Source organism: Salmo salar, chromosome 10 (genome assembly GCF_965601325.2).
Source record: "Salmo salar chromosome 10, fSalSal1, whole genome shotgun sequence".
NCBI lineage: Eukaryota > Metazoa > Chordata > Actinopteri > Salmoniformes > Salmonidae > Salmo > Salmo salar.
In genome coordinates this window covers 96,642,501-96,662,505 of record NC_138300.1, presented here as the reverse complement: position 1 = coordinate 96,662,505, position 20,005 = coordinate 96,642,501, and the positions used below count along the sequence as shown (strand labels likewise).

Here is a 20,005-nt window from a genome sequence, read left to right as displayed (position 1 = left end):
ATCAGGTTGTTATTTTCCACAGTAGCAGGAAGCTGTGAAAGCTGACAGACATGTTTTACTCTCTCAGTCACACACACACAAGACCAGAATTAGGATCAGAGGTTACAGTTTATTTGGCTCATTTGTTTTGGTGCATCAACCAACCAGACCAGTGTGAAATGGCATGGATGTTATAAAAGTCACTGTAATCTAACAGAGATCTAAATATACTGTAAAAATGACTGCAACTCACCAAAAACCTGGTCACAAATAAAAATCTGCTTTATAAAAGAGTCAGACTTCAAGGCGTTTTCAAATTGGGTAGAGAGAGAGAGTAAGAAGGAGAGAGAGTGTGAGAGGGAGAGAGAGAGAGCGGGAGAGAGAGAGAGTAAGAAGGAGAGAGAGTGTGAGAGGGAGAGGGAGAGAGAGAGAGGGAGAGAGTAAGAAGGAGAGAGAGTGTGAGAGGGAGAGAGAGAAAGAGAGATCAAGAGAAAGAGGGGTTCTTGTACTCTACTGGAGCGACCAAGCTGCTCCTCTATTTCAAAGAACGGGAGAACCACGCTCACCACAGACCACAGCCTGCAATATCATTGGGAACTTGTGCTGATTTAATTGGCTATTGCTAAGGAATGGTATAGTTTGAGTGGCTTTGCTATAGGGAGTTGTCTTAGGACCGTCCCTGGTCCTTCAGATGTTATTTTGGTAGAAATGTGATCACAATACAATATTATTACAATCATTAATATAATATATGTTGCTTACATTGTCATGGCATTATTCCATCAATAGTTTAATTTAAATCATTGAGCAGTTGTGGTAATTGAAAGTCTGTTCATATTACAAAAACATTTTTTATGACACCTCTAGACTACTATTCATAGATCTCTTAATTCATCACAAATCACAAATGTGTTACGTTTATTTCACTTCCTGAACCAGTTCCTCACAGGGCCAATCAGTGAACAGTGACATCACCATGATGGTTTAGGAGTGTCGACCTGAGCACTGGACAGATTCCATGTTAGAGAGGATCAGCGTGAGAAAGGCACTGCACAGATTTGCTAACCTAGATCACTTCATGAGTAGATGTTTAGGATACAGGGTGATTCTGCGCAGCACCGTCCTCAGGCTGATCCCCTGGATCACCAGGTGTAGCAGATCCTTGTTACAGAGGTTAGGGGATCTAAAGTACTCGTTGGCAGTGGGTTGGCAGCTGCTAGCTCTCAGGCCGACCTTTCTCAACAAGTAAACAAAAGTCATGTGACTAGGAATGACATCATGCAACATTAAAAGGCATCGTCATGGTAATGATAACATCATCAGACGATCTCCCGTGACTTCCTGATGGCACAGCAGAGCAGCATGCTGAAGATCATCCCAAACACCTGGGGAATAGAATGGGAAATGCAGAATAAATTAAGAGTTCTCAATTGTAGGGAGGTTGTCCTTCAGCCTTTCTATCTGTATGTCAGTAATGGGTCATTGTGGGCTAACATGGTCTTCCGTTTCGCTGTGTGTGTGTGTGTGTGTGTCTCACCATGATGACTCCAATAGCGATGCCCACTCCTCCTATGATGTGCAGCTTGGAGTCAAACACTTCATCTATAGCATCAGGACAGCTCTGCAATACACACACACACACACACACACACACACACACACACACACACACACACACACACACACACACACACACACACACACACACACACACACACACACCAAGGGGCTGTAGACATTACACAAAGTGGAAGGAGGAACACCTGAACACAAACACAATCACAGATCAGGGTGTTACCTTGGTGATGAGGCTATCCAGCCCATCTCTTGGGGGACAGGTGTCTTTGGCAAAGTCCACAGGGGAACCTGTTGGTCCGCAGCAGTCCAACTGTAACACACACAGGGTAGAATAGAATGGTACCTTATTTGTCCAATTGTTTTTATGTGGAAGGTATTTGTTTCTGCTCCCAACCCCCTAGACAATACACACACAAGCAAACACATTAACTACATTATTACCCCGGTCTGTATGAGGCGGAGTGTCTCTCTCAGTGTGTCCTGTGAAGTGTTCTGGTAGTTCTGATATGTCTCCAAGTAGAACTGAGTGATGTCATCAACCACCTGTAGAGGAAGGGTTGCAATGTGACAAAACGTAGGGAAAGGGTTTTAATGTAACAAAGAGAAGAACAGGGGAAGGGATTTAATGTAACACAGAACAGGGGATGTAACATGTTTTGGCACCTTGCTTTGGTTGGAGAACCCCCAGATTCCAGCGGCGACCTCAATGGCGAATATGATGAGGAGGAAGAAGAAGAACTGCAAGAGAGAGATACGCATATAACCTTTGTGTGTGTATGTGCCCCCTGACACAAACCACTGCTGAGGAGGGATTTTGGAAAAGAGGATTAGAAATCAAAAGACAGAATAAAGAGAGAGAGACAGAGAGACAGAAAGACAGAGAGACCGAGATCTGGCCTTGAATCTGTTCTGTAACCAGTGATATACTGAAGTTACAGAGTATCAGACTATCAGCCCCAACAGTCAACAGTCCAACTGACTACAAAGAGAAAGATAAAGAGGGGAGGACAGGAGAGGAGAGAAGACAGGATAAGAGAAGACAGGAGAGGAGAAGGCAGGAGAGGATAGGAGAGGAGAGAAGACAGGATAAGAGAAGACAGGAGAGGAGAAGACAGGAGAGGATAGGAGAGGAGAGAAGACAGGATAAGAGAAGACAGGAGAGGAGAAGACAGGAGAGGATAGGAGAGGAGAGAAGACAGGATAAGAGAAGACAGGAGAGGAGAAGACAGGAGAGGATAGGAGAGGAGAGAAGACAGGATAAGAGAAGACAGGAGAGGACAGGAGAGGAGAGAAGAGAAGACAGGAGAGGATAGGAGAGGAGGTATAGAGGTTAACTCACCAGCCCCAGCATAAACGGTGACTCCTGAATCGCTCCACAGCATCCCAGGAACCCAACAACCATCATGAATGACCCTGCAATTATGAGGATATACACACCTACACACAAACACGCACACACACACACACCACCATCAGAGCACCTGCAGTGATATTTGATCATGTATGTGTGTGAATGCTTGTGTGTGTGCGCGGGTGTAAATGTGTGTGCGTTACCTGTGAAGAAGACATGGGGAGATTCTGCTCCTTCAAACAGCCCTCTGGTCTTTGGGTCAAACCTCAACCACAACCCTATAGCCAGCACTCCTGTACCTGCAAGCTAACACAGACACAAAATATTAGATATCATACACACACATACCTATCCCAGGGCAAGGAAAGCCAGGTGAGACACACACACACACACACACACACACACACACACACACACACACACACACACACACACACACACACACACACACACACACACACACACACACAGCTAGCCTCTATCCTTCGATTCCTACAGTAGATACAGTGGATTCAGGAAGTATTCAGACCCCTTGACTTTTTCCACATTTTGTTACATTTACAGCCTTATTCTAAAATTGAATAAATATTTTTTTTCTCCTCATCAATCTACACACAATACCTCATAATGACAAAGGAAAAACAGGTTTTCAGAAATTAGTCACATGCGCCGAATACAACAGGTGTAGACCTCACAGTGAAATGCTTACTTACAAGCCCATAACCAACAATGCAGTTAAGAAAAAATAAATACAAATAGAAATATAACAAATAATTAAGGAGAAACAATAAAATAACAGCAGCGAGGCTATATACAGGGGTTCCGGTACAGAGGCTTCTGGTACAGAGTCAATGTGCAGGGGTACAGGTTAGACAAGGTAATTGAGGTAATATGTACATGTAGGTAGAGGTAAAGTGACTATGCATGGATAATAAACAGAGGGGGGAGGGAACAATGCAAATAGTCCAGGTAGCTATTTGATTAACTGTTCAAGAGTCTTATGGCTTGGGGGCAGAAACTGTTAAGAAGCCTTTTGACCTAGACTTGGTGCTCCGGTACCGCTTGCCATGCAGTAGCAGAGAAAACAGTCTACGACTAGGGTGGCTAGAGTCCTTGGCAATTCTTTGGCCTTCCTCTGACATTGCCTGGTATTGAGGTCCTGGATGTCAGGAAGCTTGGCCCCAGTGATGTACTGGGCCGTACGCACTACCCTCTGTAGTGCTTTGCGGTCCGAGGCCGAGTAGTTGCCATACCAGGCAGTGATGCAACCAGTCAGGATGCTCTCGATGGTGCAGTTGTAAAATTTGAAGATCTGAGGACCCATGCCAAATACCCCCTTCTCCTGAGGGGGAACAGGCATTGTCGTGCACTCTTCACGACTGTTGTGGTGTGATTGGACCATGATAGTTTGTTGGTGATGTGGCCACCAAGAAATGTAAAGCTCTCAACCTGCTCCACTACAGCCCCGTCAATGAGAATGGGGGCGTGTTCGGTCCTCCTTTTTCTGTAGTCCACAAACATCTCCTTTGTCTTGATCACGTTGAGGGAGAGGTTGTTATCCTGGCACCACACTGCCAGGTCTCTGACCTCCTCCCTATAGGCTCTCATCATTGTCAGTGATCAGGCCTACCACTGCTGTGCCATCGGCAAACTTAGTGATGGTGTTGGAGTCATGCTTCGCCATGCAGTCATGGGTGGACAGGGAGTACAGAGGGGACTAAGCACGTACCCCTGAGGGGCCCCAGTGTTGAGGATCAGTGTGGCAGATGTGTTGTTACCTACACTTACCACCTGGGGGTGGCCCGTCAGGAAGTCCAGGATCCAGTTGAAGAGGGAGGTGTTTAGTCCAAGGGTCCTTAGCTTAGTGATGAGCTTTGAGGGTGCTATGGTGTTGAACGCTGAGCTGTAGTCAATGAATAGCATTCTCACGTAGGTGTTCCTTTTGTCCAGGTGGGAAAGGGCAGTGTGGAGTGCAAATTATTGATTTGATGATTAGAGATTGCATCATCTGTGGATCTGTTGGGGCGGTATGAAATTGGAGTGGGTCTAGAGTTTCTAGGATAATTGTGTTGATGTGAGCCATGACCAGCCTTTCAAAGCACTTCATGGCTACAGACGTGAGTGCTACGGGTCTGTAGTCATTTAGGCAGGTTGCCTTCGTGTTCTTGGGCACAGGCACTATCGTGGTCTGCTTGAAACATGTTGGTATTACAGACTCAGTCAGGGACAGGTTGAACATGTCAGTGAAGACACTTGCCAGTTGGTCAGCACATGCTCGGAGTACACGTCCTGGTAATCCGTCTGGCCCTGCGGCCCTGTGAATGTTGACCTGTTTAAAGGTCTTACTCACATCGGCTACGGAGAGCGTGATCACACAGTCGTCCGGAACAGCTGACACTTTCATGCATGCTTCAGTGTTGCTTGCCTCGAAGCGAGCATACAGTGGCAAGAAAAGGTATGTGAACCCTTTGGAAATACCTGGATTTCTGCATAAATTGGTCATAACATTTGATCTGATCTGCATCTAGGTCACAACAATAGACAAACACAGTCTACTTAAACTAATAACACACAAACAATTATATGTCTTTATTGAACACACTGTGTAAACATTCACAGTGCAGGGTGGGAAAAGTATGTGAACCCTTGGATTTAATAACTGGTTGACCCTCATTTGGCAGCAATAACCTCAACCAAACATTTTCCGTAGTTGTGGATCAGACCTGCACAATGGTTAGGAGGAATTTTCGATCATTCCTCATTACAAAACTGTTTCAGTTCAGAAATATTCTTGGGGTGTCTGGTGTGAACTGCTCTATTGAGGTCATGCCACAGCATCTCAAATCGGGTTGAGGTCAGGACTCCGGCTGGGCCACTCCAGAAGGCGTATTTTCTTCTGTTGAAGCCGTTCTATTGTTGATTTACTTCTGTGTTTTGGGTCGGTGTCCTGTTGCATCACCCAACTTCTGTTGAGCTTCAATTGGCGAACAGATAGCCTAACAGTCTCCTGCAAAATGTCTTGATAAACTTGGGAATTCATTTTTCCGTCAATGATAGCAAGCTGTCCAGGCCCTGAGGCAGCAAAGCAGCCCCAAACCATGATGCTCCCTCCACCATACTTTACATTTCGTAGACTGTATTTACACTCGGATTCTTCTTAACATCATTGAGCATTCTGCGTTGTGTTCTTGCAGTCATCTTTGCAGGACGGACACACTAGGGAGAGTAGCAATAGTGCTGAACTTTCTCCATTCATAGACAATTTGTCTTACCGTGGACTGATGAACATCAAGGCTTTTAGAGATACTTTTGTAACCCTTTCCAGCTTTATGCAAGTCAACAATTCTTCATCTTAGGTCTTCTGAGATCTCTTTTGTTCGAGGCATGGTTCACATCAGGCAATGCTTCTCGTGAATAGCAAAAAACAAATTGTGTTTTTTATAGGGCAAGGCAGCTCAAACTAACATCTCCAATCTCATCTCATTGATTGGACTCCAGGTTAGCTGACTCCTGACTCCAATTAGCTTTTGGAGAAGTCCTTAGCCTAGGGGTTCACATACTTTTTACAACCTACACTGTGAATGTTTAAATGATGTATTCAATATAGACAAGAAAAATACAATCATTTGTGTGTTATTAGTTTAAGTACACTATGTCTGTCTATTGTTGTGACTTAGATGAAGTTCAGATCAAATTTGATGACCAATTTATGCAGAAATACAGGTAATTCCAAAGGGTTCACATACTTTTTATTGCCACTGTAGAAGTGATTTAGCTCGTCTGGTAGGCTCGTGTCACTGGGCAGCTCGCGGCTGTGCTTCCCTTTGTTGTACGTAATAGTTTGCAAGCCCTGCCACATCCGACGAGCGTCGGAGCCGGTGTAGTACGATTCAATCTTAGTCCTGTATTGATGAGTTGCCTGTTTGATGGTTCGTCAGAGGGCATAGCGGGATTTCTTGAAAGCAGCAGCTCTAGATATTTTAAGGTCAGAGCTAGGAATGTAATTTTGTGGTTTATCTTTGTTAAAACATTTAGGGCAGATGTGTGTCAGAGAAATTATATAGGAAGAGAGACTGCAGATTCTTAAAACAACAATATTATTAGATTTGCAAAAATGATGCAATCCACCTTCGCCAGGAATGGTTCAGAGTTGAAAGCTTAACAAACATAGTCGGGTTGTCACACCCTCATCAGTTATACCTGTCCTTATTATAGTCCCCACCCCCTCCAGGTGTTTCTTGTTATCCCTGGTGTATTTATCCCTGTTTCCTATCTCTCTGTGCCAGTTTGTCTTGTATGTTCCAAGTGAACCAGTGTGTTTTTCCCGTGCTCCTGCCTTTTCTATTCTCTTTTACTAGTCCTCCTGTGTTTGACTCTTGCCTGTTTTCTGGACTCTGTACCCGCCTGCCTGACCATTCTGCCTGCCCTGACCTCGAGCCTGTCTGCCACACTGTACCTCCTCAACTCAGAACTGGTTTTGACTTTTGCCTGTCCACGACCATTCTCTTGCCTACCCCTTATGGATATAATAAATATCAAAGACTCAAATGATTCGCCTCCTGTGTCTGCATCTGGGTCTCGCCTTGTGCCCTTATACGAGTCTCTGCTTTCATAGAAAAAGTACAACCTCTTTTGACTATGTGGCAGTTTAGCAGATGTGTGGAAACAGGGGTGGAATATAGTGTAAAAGGCTTGGTTTGTCTGTGCAGATTAAGGTAGCCCGAGGTTGATAGCACGAGGGCTCAACAGTATAACAGCGTTCTCTCACAGTTCACACTATAATGATCCTACCTGCAAGGTTCCACATAGCTGACTTCCTGCAGATAGTAAACGCACAGGATGTCTCACATGCTGAGGTCGCATCTAAACGGATCTTAGCTATACGCCCAGTCTTATGACTAAGTCACACAAAGACAAGTTTGTATCAGGTTAGAAAAAACACTAGCATATAACGAGACTATTCTTTAAGCAGTAAAACACTGGATAGCATGTTATGTATGTAACAATTCTTTATGTAATTTTCCACAACAGGTGTCAAACTCATTCTACGGAGGGCCGAGTGTCTGCGGGTTTTAGTTTTGTCCTTTCAAATAAGACCTAGACAACCAGGTGAGGGGAGATCCTTGCTAATTAGTGACCTTAATTAATCAATCAAGTACAAGGGTGGAGTGAAAATCCGCAGACAATCATCCCTTCGTGGAATGAGTTTGACACTTGCTTTAGGCCAATAGTCTCAACAGTCAGGTATCTATCCAGTTCAGACTCAAGGTAGCTGACTGAGGTTTTTGGTGTAACCACTGAGTTGCACACTTTGATACTAAAACCAGGGGACCCTGCAAGCTTTACTCTGAAACCAAATAAGATGGACTCTGTTTTTAAGATGCGGATCATTTTTTAATTTTATTATCTGAAAGCCATTTACTGATATTGGATAACTCTGCACTAAGGATCTCTTCTTCTGAGGCTTTGTTCTCATGGGACACCAGTGGAGCAGAGTCATCAGCATACAAAAACAAATGACGAGAGCAGGCTGATTTCATATTGTTAATGTACAGTAGGAATAGAAGAGGGCCAAGGATGCTCCCTGTGGCCCCACAGCTAATCCCCTTTGCACTAGAATGTTTGCCATTAACATACACCATTTAGGACTTAACCCAGTCAATGGCCCTGCTATTAAAACCAAAGGCTTTTCACTTGTAGAGCATGATACTAAGGAAGTCTCTAGATTTTGCACACCTGAAGTAGAGTATCTTGTGATAACATTTTACATTTTAGCCATTTAGCAGACGCTCTTATCCAGAGCGACTTACAGTAGTGAATGTATACATTTCATACATTTCATTTCATTTCATACATTTATAAAATAAATAAAATGCAGACCACACTATTTGCCTAGAGAGTTTTCAGCTATACTTTCCATGGCTGTCTATTTACCACCACAGACGGATGCTGGCACTAAGAACGCACTCAGTCAGCTGTATAAGGAAATAAGCAAACAGGAAACCACTCACCCAGAGGCGCCGCTCCTAGTGGCCAGAGACTTTAATGCAGGGAAACTTAAATCAGTTCTACCTAATCTCTATCAACATGTTAAATGTGCAACCAGAGTGAAAAAAATTCTAGATCTGTACTCCACACACAGAGACATGTACAAAGCTCTTCCTCGCCCTCCATTTCGTAAATCCGACCACAAATCTATCCGCATGATTCCTGCTTACAAACAAAAATGAAATGTGCGGGACTCTAACCCGGAAGCTTATAAAAAATCCTGCTATGCCCTTCAACGAACCATCAAACAGGCAAAGCGTCAATACAGGGCTAAGATTGAATCGTACTACACAGGCTCCGATGCTTGTCTTATGTGGCAGGGCTTGCAAACTATTACAGACTACAAAGGGAAGCACAGCCGCGAGCTGCCCAGTGACACGAGCCTACCAGACGAGCTAAATCACTTTTATGCTCGCTTCGAGGCAAGCAACACTGAGGCATGCATGAAAGCATCAGCTGTTCCGGACGACTGTGTGATCACGCTCTCCGTAGCTGACGTGAGTAAGACCTTTAACCTCTCTAGGCTAGGGGGCGGTATTTTCACGTCCGGATGAAAAGCGTGCCCAAAGTAAACTGCCTGCTACTCAGGCCCAGAAGCTAGGATATGCATAATAGATTTGGATAGAAAACACTCTGAAGTTTCTAAAACTGTTTGAATGATGTCTGTGAGAATAACAGAACTTATTTGGCAGGCGAAACCCTGAGGAAAAACCATCCAGGATTCTTTTTTTTGAGGTCACTCTCTTTTCAATGGGTTTTCTATGGGGATCTAGATTTCTAAGGCACTTGCTTGTAGTTCCTATCGCTTCCACTGGATGTCAACAGTCTTTAGAAATTGGTTGATGTTTTCCCTTTGAGAAATGAAGAAGTAGGGCAGTTCAGAACGAGGGTCGAGTGAAGTGCACTGTTTCTTAGAGGCGCACGACCTGAAAGCTCGCTCTACTTTGTTTTCGTCCTGTATTGAACACAGTTTATCCCGTCTTAAACTTGATCGATTATTTACGTTAAAAAATACCTAAAGTTGTATTAGGAAAGTTGTTTGAAATGTTTTGACAAAGATTACAGGTAACTAATTAGAAATTTTGTAGTCAAGTTGCATGAGTTGGAAGCGGTGTTTTTCTGGATCAAACGCGCTAAATAAAAGGACATTTTGAATATATAACGACAGAATTAATTGAACAAAAGGACCATTTGTGATGTTTATGGGACATATTGGAGTGCCAACAGAAGAAGCTCGTCAAAGGTAATGCATGAATTATATCGTTATTTCTGAGTTTTGTGTCGCGCCTGGTGGGATGAAATATGATTGTCTGTGTTTGTTTGATGGGGTGCTGTCCTCAGATAATAGCATGGTTTGCTTTCGCCGTAAAGCCTTTTTGAAATCTGACACGGTGGCTGGATTAACAAGAAGTAAAGCTTTAATTTGGTGTATTGTACTTGTGATTGTATGAAAGTGAAATATTTCTAATAATTTAATTTGAATTTGGCGCTCTGCCATTTCACCAGATGTTGTCAAATCGATCCCGTTAACGGGATTTGATCCATAAGAAGTTTTAACAGGTCAACATTCACAAGGCTGCTGCGCCAGACGGATTATCAGGACGTGTGCATGTACTGACCAACTGGCAGGTGTCTTCACTGACATTTTCAACATGTCCCTGATTGAGTCTGTAATACCAACATGTTTCAAGCAGACTACATTTACATTACATTACATTACATTTACGCTCTTATCCAGAGCGACTTACAAATTGGTGGATTCACCTTATGATGTCCAGTGGAACAACCACTTTACAAGAGTGCATCTAAATCTTTTAGGGGGGGGGGGGGTAGAAGGATGACTTTATCCTATCCTAGGTATTCCTTAAAGAGGTGGGGTTTCAGGTGTCTCCGGAAGGTGGTGATTGACTCCGCTGTCCTGGCGTCGTGAGGGAGCTTGTTCCACCATTGGGGTGCCAGAGCAGCGAACAGTTTTGACTGGGCTGAGCGGGAACTGTGCTTCCTCAGAGGTAGGGAGGCGAGCAGGCCAGAGGTGGATGAACGCAGTGCCCTTGTTTGGGTGTAGGGCCTGATCAGAGCCTGAAGGTACGGAGGTGCCGTTCCCCTCACAGCTCCGTAGGCAAGCACCATGGTCTTGTAGTGGATGCGAGCTTCAACAGGAAGCCAGTGGAGAGAGCGGAGGAGCGGGGTGACGTGAGAGAACTTGGGAAGGTTGAACACCAGACGGGCTGCGGCGTTCTGGATGAGTTGTAGGGTTTAATGGCACAGGCAGGGAGCCCAGCCAACAGCGAGTTGCAGTAATCCAGACGGGAGATGACAAGTGCCTGGATTAGGACCTGCGCCGCTTCCTGTGTGAGGCAGGGTCGTACTCTACGAATGTTGTAGAGCATGAACCTACCATTGTGCCTGTGCCCAAGAACATGAAGGCAACCTGCCTAAATGACTACAGACCCGTAGCACTCACATCCGTAGCCATGAAGTGCTTTGAAAGGATGGTCATGGCTCACATCAACACCATTATCCCAGAAACCCTAGACCCACTCCAATTTGCGTACCGCTCCAACAGATCCATAGATGATGCAATCTCAATTGCACTCCACACTGCCCTTTCCCACCTGGTCAAAAGGAACGTGAGAATGCTATTCATTGACTACAGCTCAGCGTTCAACACCATAGTACCCTCAAAGCTCATCACTAAGCTAAGGATCCTGGGACTAAACACCTCCCTCTGCAACTGGATCCTGGTCTTCCTGACGGGCCACCCCCAGGTGGTGAGGGTAGGTAGCAACACATCTGCCACACTGATCCTCAACACTGGAGCCCCTCAGGGGTGCGTCCTCAGTCCCCTCCTGTACTCCCTGTTCACCCACGACTGTGTGGCCAGGCATGACTCCAACACCATCATTAAGTTTGCAGACGACACAGCAGTGGTAGGCCTGATCACTGACAATGATGAGACAGCCAATAGGGAGGAGGTCAGAGACCTGGCTGGGTGGTGTCAGAATAACAACCTATCCCTCAACGTAACTAAGACTAAGAAGATGATTGTGGACTACAGGAAAAGGAGGATCGAGCACGCCCCCATTCTCATCGACGGAGCTGTAGTGGAGCAGGTTGAGAGCTTCAAGTTCCTTGGTATCCACATCACCAACAAACTAAAATGGTCCAAACACACCAAGACAGTCATGAAGAGGGCACGACAAAGCCTATTCCCCCTCAGGAAACTAAAAAGATTTGGCATGGGTCCTGAGATCCTCAAAAGGTTCTACAGCTGCAACATCAAGAGCATTCTGACTGGTTGCATCACTGCCTGGTACTGCAACTGCTCGGCCTCCAACCACAAGGAACTATAGAAGGTAGTGCATACAGCCCAGTACATCACTGGGGCTAAGCTGCCTGCCATCCAGGACCTCTATACCAGGCAATGTCAGAGGAAGGCCCTAAAAGACCCCAGCCACCCCAGTCATAGACTGTTCTCTCTACTACCACATGACAAGCACAACGGAGTGCCAAGTCTAAGACAAAAAGGCTTCTCAACAGTTTTTACCCCCAAGCCATAAGACTCCTGAACAGGTAATCAAATGGCTACCTGGACTATTTGCACTGTGTGCCCCCCCCCCCCATCCCCAACCCCTCTTTTACGCTACTGCTACTCTCTTTTTATCATATATGCATAGTCACTCTAACTATATCTACATGTACATACTACCTCAATCAGCCGGACTAACCCGGGCCTTTATAAAGCCACGCTCCTGTTATAGACTCGCTACTGTTATTTTTCACTGTCTTTTTACTGTTGTTTTTATTTCTTTACTTACCTATTGTTCACCTAATACCTAGTATTTGTTTATTATTTTTAATATTTTTTACTTAGAAATTTCATTTCACTGTAAGGTGAAACCTGTTGTATTCGGGGCACATGACAAATAAACTTTGATTTGATTTGATACGATGATCAACCATATCAACGCCTGCAGATCCAGCATTACCATTCCACAGATATTCCCCCAGTCAACTTCTTTCCTGATAAAGTCAGTTAAAAACAATATACATCTATCCGTGGTTTGGGACATTCTAAAACCAGACTGTAGTTCATATTAAAGATTATTCTTGCTGGTATATTCCTCAATCTTTCATACATTACTTTTTCAAGCAATTTAGACAGCACACTCAAAATGGATACAGGTCTATAGTTTCCCTTGTCTGTTTTGCTGCCCTTCTTGTGGATAGGGATCACTCTAGTTTTATATACGTGGGGACTCTACCCTGCTCAATAGAGATGTTGGTTAAATGAGTGACACAAGGGACAATAAGTTTAGCTCCATCTCTTAAAAACCTCTCAGGGATATTGTCGAGGCCTGTAGCTTTAGAGCAGTTTAGTTCAGACAGTCTCTTGACAACTTCAGCCTGAGACACTGCTGTAAAGGAAAAGGCAATCACTTGGAGTAATAGCCCAAGACCTGACCCTTCCCATACACTCCAGTACAACCAGGTAGCTTCTTAACCAAATTTGAGGCAACTGTTTTGAAAAAAGTTTGGAGATTGTCAGCTACCACTTCCTTGTCAAACGTGATTTCCACATTGACCTCAAGACCCAAGCTTTTGCAATTTGATTTCTGTTCATCACTATATCCCAACTGTTTCAGGGAGTGCAACAACTTCCTAGGGTTACTCCGATTCTCACCAATTTTGTCTTTAAAATAAAAAAATGTGGCATCTTCAATCATCTGACTAGATTTGTATTTATTGTTGAGAGTATCATTAAGCCAGGAGCAGGTTGGTACATGCAACAGTTGCACTCGCACTCTTTCACGCTATATCCGTCTGTCTGTATGTCCCTGTCCCCCACGCACATACACACACACACATTCCTCAAACCGCCTCCTCAGTCTAATTATTAACTTTAGCCACGATGGAGAATAGTGATCTGCTCCAGGGTGTGTGTATGTATGAGTGTATCAGCATTAGTGATGCACGGGTAAGTTTAGGGTCATGAAATATTGTGTGGCTGAAGGACAGGTGGGGGGGGGGTGGGTTGAATAAAGCGAAAACAATGTATTAAAATCCATGAATGTATAATTATTGTGCAATTCCTATCTATAGTCTACATTGAGCCTCCAGTATTTATGCTGCAGTAGTTTATGTGTCGGGGGGCTAGGGTCAATCTGTTATATCTGGAGTATTTCTCCTGTCTTATCCGGTGTCCTGTGTGAATTTAAGTATGCTCTCTCTAATTCTCTCTCTTTCTCTCTTTCTCTCTTTCTCTCTTTCTCTTTCTTCCTTCCTTTCTCTCTCTCGGAGGACCTGAGCCATAGAACCATGCCTTAGGACTACCTGGCCTGATGACTCCTTGCTGTCCCCAGTCCACCTGGCCGTGCTGCTGCTCCAGTTTCAACTGTTCTGCCTGTGGCTATGGAACCCTGACCTATTCACCGGACGTGCTACCTGTCCCAGACCTGCTGTTTTCAACTTTCTAGAGACAGCAGGAGCGGTAGAGATACTCTGAATGATCAGCTATTAAAAGCCAACTGACATTTACTCCTGAGGTGCTGACCTGTTGCACCCTCGACAACCACTGTGATTATTATTTGACCCTGCTGGTCATCTATGAACATTTGAACATCTTGGCCATGTTCTGTTATAATCTCCACCCGGCACAGCCAAAAGAGGACTGCAAGGGTTTGAATCAAGATATATATATTTTTTTCATATACAAATGTTAGAATATTTCTGCCACTTTGACATTGGAGCATTTTGTGTCGATCGTTGACAAAAAATGACAATCAAGTACATTTTAATCCAATTTTGTAACACAAGAAAATGTGGAAAACGTTAAGGGGTGTGAATACTTTCTGAAGGCACTGTAGGCCTAATATTAACTCCTGCAGAATGAAGTATTTATTGCAGTAAAATTATACACCAAATGTGTGGAGTGGAGAAATATGATTTCTATCTTTCAGCATCTTGAGAGAATGAATGTGTCATGCCCTGATTTGTTTCACCTGTCCCAGTGATTGTCTCCACCCCCTCCAGGTGTCGCTTATTTTCCCCAGTGTATTTATCCCTGTGTTTCCTGTCTCTCTGTGTCAGTTCGTCTTGTATGTTTAGTTAAGTCAACCAGCGTGGTTTTCCCCATACTCCTTTTCTATTCTCTTTTGCTAGTCCTCCCGGTTTTGACCTTGAATCTGCCTGCCCTTCGTTACCTATTGGACTCTGAACTGGTTTTGACTTTTTGCCTGTACACGACCATTCTCTTGCCTATCCCTTTTTGGATTAATAAATATTTTAAGACTCCAACCATCTGCCTCCTGGGTCTCGCCTTGTGCCTTGATAGAATGTGTGGTTAGGTACTGTCTGTGGAGGTGGTGGTGGTGGTGCTATCTTTATCAGCATCATAAAAGCAAATAGTAGTTCAACCACACAAAATATGCATCCAAGCCAAACTGAAATTTTATCAAAAACATGTCGGGTTTGTTTAAACAGCTTTTCATTTACTTAATCTGTAAATCTGATGTCATTTGGAAATTTTGCAAATCAAATCTTTCCCGTTTTCACTTTATCACATAGTTGGGCGGTTGCGGATGGGTTGTTAGCGGTTGGAAGTGGGTGCAGGTGAACAAACAGCTGACCTGTGCATCACTAGTGCTTGTTCTGCAGTGTGGATAACAAGTCTGATCAGACCAAACCTAACAGGGCCAAGTAAACTCAGTGAGTCTGTAGATTACTCATGCTTTGTTCTCCATTTGAAGAGAATGTAGGGTGTTCACTTGTCTTGGGCGGTATCCAGATTGTTATACCTTCATACCGACCTTATGCCATCCCGGCATATTCAGGAATACCGGTACTGAACACAAGGGGCGCTGTTCTCAAACCCCACTGACACTCTGTAATCCGAAAGTTAGCAATGCTAACAAGTACATGTAAAATCCCATAAAGAATGCTAACGAGCACATTGCAAACATTTCATACAGTTTCTGACCTAAACTATACACGTAACTCAAAAATGCTAATCAGTTTGCTGCATGCACAAAACAAATATTAGCCAGCAAGGCTCTTGATCCAGGAGGGGATTCTCTACTGTTACCAAACAAATGCTTGATTTTGGAAGAAGCTAAACACTTAACTAGATAGCTAACTAGCTACTAAATTAGCAAAACTGCAGAGCATTTAGCACATTTTAGACAGTTACTTTGATAGTTATAAGATGTCTAGCTCGCAAACAATTAGTTGTGAATTCCAAACTGTAATTAGATCACCTGGCTCATGCTGTACAACAGAGTGACTCACAAGGCTCCGGTCTCTGTTGTATGCTTGTAAACAAACACTAAGTGACATGTGACTGGGGACTACCATAAGCTTCATATTAACGTGACAGGTGAAATTAAGAATGCAATGTTCTTTATCTCCTAACGTATTGCACAAGTTGACTGCAGGTATTTACTTAAAAAGTATCTACAAATATTCAAATGTACAAAAAAAACGTGTTGACAGTATTGAAAAACCATCCTGTGGCTTTTTCCAAATACCCCAGTATACGGTACACTGCACAAGCCTAGTGTTCACCCATAAAATGACTGTTTCATTCAATAGAACATTGTATCTGAAAAACAATAGTCCAAACCCTATGTAGTTCAAAAGTTACCAATGATTTACACATAGAATTGAGTGTGATTAGGGAGAATATAATGTTTTTATGGCCATGGTCAAAATGTGGTCGCTGCTAAATAGAACAGAACAGCTCTGACTTCGAACGTCAACTGACAAGCTAGCTAGTGGTTCATGTTCGCTTGTGATAACATGGGCTTTTTCTAAATTAAATCTGCAGAATACAAAACATAATTGAGCCTATATATATATATATATATATTATCCTTTAAAAAAAGCTAACAGACTGAATTCCAATATCTACCCTCCACGAAAAAAGTAGGTTCCAGTTTTCAGTTGCCAGTTGCCAAAATATGCAACCAAGAGCTACACGGTCTAAACTAGCAATGGTCACAATAAACTAATGCTCTTATTTAATCAACATTGTTAAGTACAAGCATATTAAGGTTGTAATATTGTAGAGAACAATCTAATAATTCATTGAATGTGATTAATGGGCTAGCCTCTGTCTTTTGTTGTTCTGTTGAGAGTAGGCTATCATTACACCAGGAGCAGGTTGGTACATGCAACAGTTGCACTCAGTTATACTCTCTCACACTATATTCTATCCGTCTGTCTGTCTGTCCAATAAAAAGCATGAGCTGGCGAGCATCCCAAAAAAGTTGGTAGAGATGCTGACTAACTGTATGCTATAAAAATGAGCAAAGAGAGTCGCACACTCAATATACAAGCTCCAAGTAATGTATTGGGTAAACCACTTTAGGGTGAAGAAGGCACAGTGAAGGCACACTGATGCCGAAACGTTGGTGGTTTACCCAATAAAATACTGGGAGCTTGTATATTGACTGTGAAACTCTCTTTACTCTCTGTCCCATACACACACGCACAAACTCCCACACACATACACTGCATTCGGAAAGAATTCGGACCCCTTCACTTTTTCCTAATCAATCTACACACAAAATCCCATAATGACAAAGCAAAAACAGGTTTTTAGAAATTAAAAAAATGTATATATCATATTTACATAAGTATTCAGTACCTTTACATACTACTTTGTTGAAGCAACTTTGGCGGCAGCGATTACAGCCTTGAGACTTCTTGGGTATGACGATACAAGCAAATCCTCTCAAGCTCTGTCAGGTTGGATGGGGAGCGTCGCTGCACAGCTATTTTCAGGTCTCTCCAGAGATGTTCGATCGGGTTCAAGTCCGGACTCTGGCTGGGCCACTCAAGGACATTCAGAGACTTGTCCCGAAGCCACTCCTGCGTTGTCTTGGCTGTCTGCTTAGGGTCATTGTCCTGAGGTCTGAGGTCCTGAGGGCTCTGGAGCAGGTTTTCATCAAGGATCTCTCTGTACTTTACTCTGTTCATCTTTCCCTCAATCCTGACTAGTCTCCCAGTCCCTGCCGCTGAAAAACATCCCCACCACATGATGCTGCCACCACCATCCTTCACTGTAGAGACGGTGCCAAGTTTCCTCCAGACGTGGAGTTTGACATTCAGGCCAATGAGTTCCATCTTGGTTACATAAGACCAGAGAATCTTGTTTCTCATGCTCTGAGAGTCTTTAGGTGCCTTTTGGCAAACTTCAAGGGGGCTGTCATGTGCCTTTTACTGGGGAATGGTTCGGTCTGGCCACTCAACCATAAAGGCATGATTGGTGGAGTACTGCAGAGATGGTTGTCCTTCTGGAAGTTTCTCCCATCTCCACAGACGAACTCTGGAGCTCAGAGTAACCATTGGTTTCTTGGTCACCTCCCTGACCAAGGCCCTTCTCCCCGATTGCTCAGTTTGGCTGGGCGGCCAGCTCTAGGAAGAGTCTTGGTGGTTCCAAACTTCCTTCATTTAAAAATGATGGAGGCCTCTGTGTTCTTGGGGACCTTCAATGGTACCCTTCCCCAGATCTGTGCCTCGAAACAATCCTGTCTTGGAGCTCTACGGACAGTTCCTTCCACCTCATGGCTTTGTTTTGCTCTGACATGCACTGTCAACTGTGGGACCTTATATAGACAGGTGTGTGCCTTTCCAAATCATGTCCAATCAATTGAATTTACCACAGGTGGACTCCAATCAAGTTGTAGAAACATCTCAAGGATGATCAATGGAAACAGGATGCACCTGAGCACAATTTTGAGTCTCATAGCAAAGGTTCTGAATACTTATGTAAATAAGGTATTTCTGTTTGTTATTTTTCATTAATTTGCAAAAATGTCCAAAAAAGTGTTTTCGCTTTGTCATTATGGGGTATTGTGTGTAGATTGATGAGAATTTTTATTTAGTTAATCCATTTTATAATAAGGCTGTAACAAAGAAAATGCGGAAAAAAGTAAAGGGGTCTGAATACTTTCCAAATGCACTGTACACACACACACACACACACACACACACACACACACACACACACACACACACACACACACACACACACACACACACACACACACACACACACACACAGTGGTGGGAAAAATACCCAAAAGTCATACTTGAGATACCAAAATAGAAAGTTCCTCAAGTAAAAGTGAAAGTTACCGAGTAAAATACTACTTGAATAAAAGTCTAAAAGTATTTGGTTCTAAATATATCAAATGTAAAAGTATAAATAATTTAAAACTCCTTATATTAAGCAAAGCCGACGGTATCATTTTCTTGTTTTTAAAATGTACGGATAGCCAGGGGCACACTCCAATACTGAGACATCATTTACAAACGATGCATGTGTTTAGTGAGTCCGCCAGATCAGAGGCAGTAGGGATGACCACGTATTATTTTGATAAGTGTGTGAATTGGACACTTTTCCTGTCCTGCTAAGCATTTAAAATGTAATAAGTACTTTTGGGTGTCAAGGAAAAAGTAGGGAGTAAAAAGTACATTATTTTCTTTAGGACTGTAGTAAAGTAAAAGTTGTAAAAAACATAAATAGTAAAGTACAGTACAGATACCCCAAAAAACTACTTAAGTAGTACTTTAATGTATTTCTACTTAAGTACTTTACGCCACTGCACATACACACACTCAAGCTAAGTTAAGTAGACCTACCCAGAAGAAGAAGTTGAAGATAAACATGATGTACTTCACACACCTGATTCCTCCGAACACTGCCATGTTTCTAAAGTGATCTCTGTCTGTAAGAGAGCAGAACACTTCTCTCCTATTTCCCTAGACAGCCTCACAGAGTGAGAGAGACAAAGAGAGAGGATATAAAGAGAGCAAAGAGCGATAGACAGAGAAAGTAGTAGAGAGTATAAGTCACGCCCTGAAGTCACCTGATCAGAGAGGTAGCGGAGAGGGGGAGGGGGGAGGGGGAGAAGATTGCAGACGACCTGGGTTCTACTCTGTAAGTGATTTAGTTGGTCTACTCTGTGATTTGATTGATTTGATTATTATAGTGTCGATGACCAGCCCACATGGGCTTATAAGACACTGTATTGGGCATTAAGA

At 43.4% G+C, this 20,005-nt stretch overlaps 1 protein-coding gene across 2 annotated transcripts in view; it reads right to left on the bottom strand.

Moving 5' to 3' along the window:
• Positions 1–759: 759 nt before the first annotated feature.
• Positions 760–20,005, bottom strand: part of LOC106561241 (CD9 antigen) — a 22,221-nt gene continuing 2,975 nt past the window's right edge. The window contains exons 1-8 of one of the 2 annotated variants that reach the window (XM_014124969.3): positions 19,604–19,804; positions 3,112–3,214; positions 2,897–2,994; positions 2,221–2,295; positions 1,999–2,100; positions 1,778–1,867; positions 1,517–1,600; positions 760–1,364 (exon numbers count right to left, since the gene is read on the bottom strand). In XM_014124969.3, coding sequence (XP_013980444.1) covers positions 1,299–1,364; positions 1,517–1,600; positions 1,778–1,867; positions 1,999–2,100; positions 2,221–2,295; positions 2,897–2,994; positions 3,112–3,214; positions 19,604–19,669 — 684 coding nt within the window. In that variant the 5' untranslated portion in view covers positions 19,670–19,804 and the 3' untranslated portion in view covers positions 760–1,298. Of the gene's footprint in view, positions 1,365–1,516; positions 1,601–1,777; positions 1,868–1,998; positions 2,101–2,220; positions 2,296–2,896; positions 2,995–3,111; positions 3,215–19,603; positions 19,805–20,005 lie in introns of those variants that run through there. The other variant, XM_014124968.3, reaches the window with a different exon arrangement.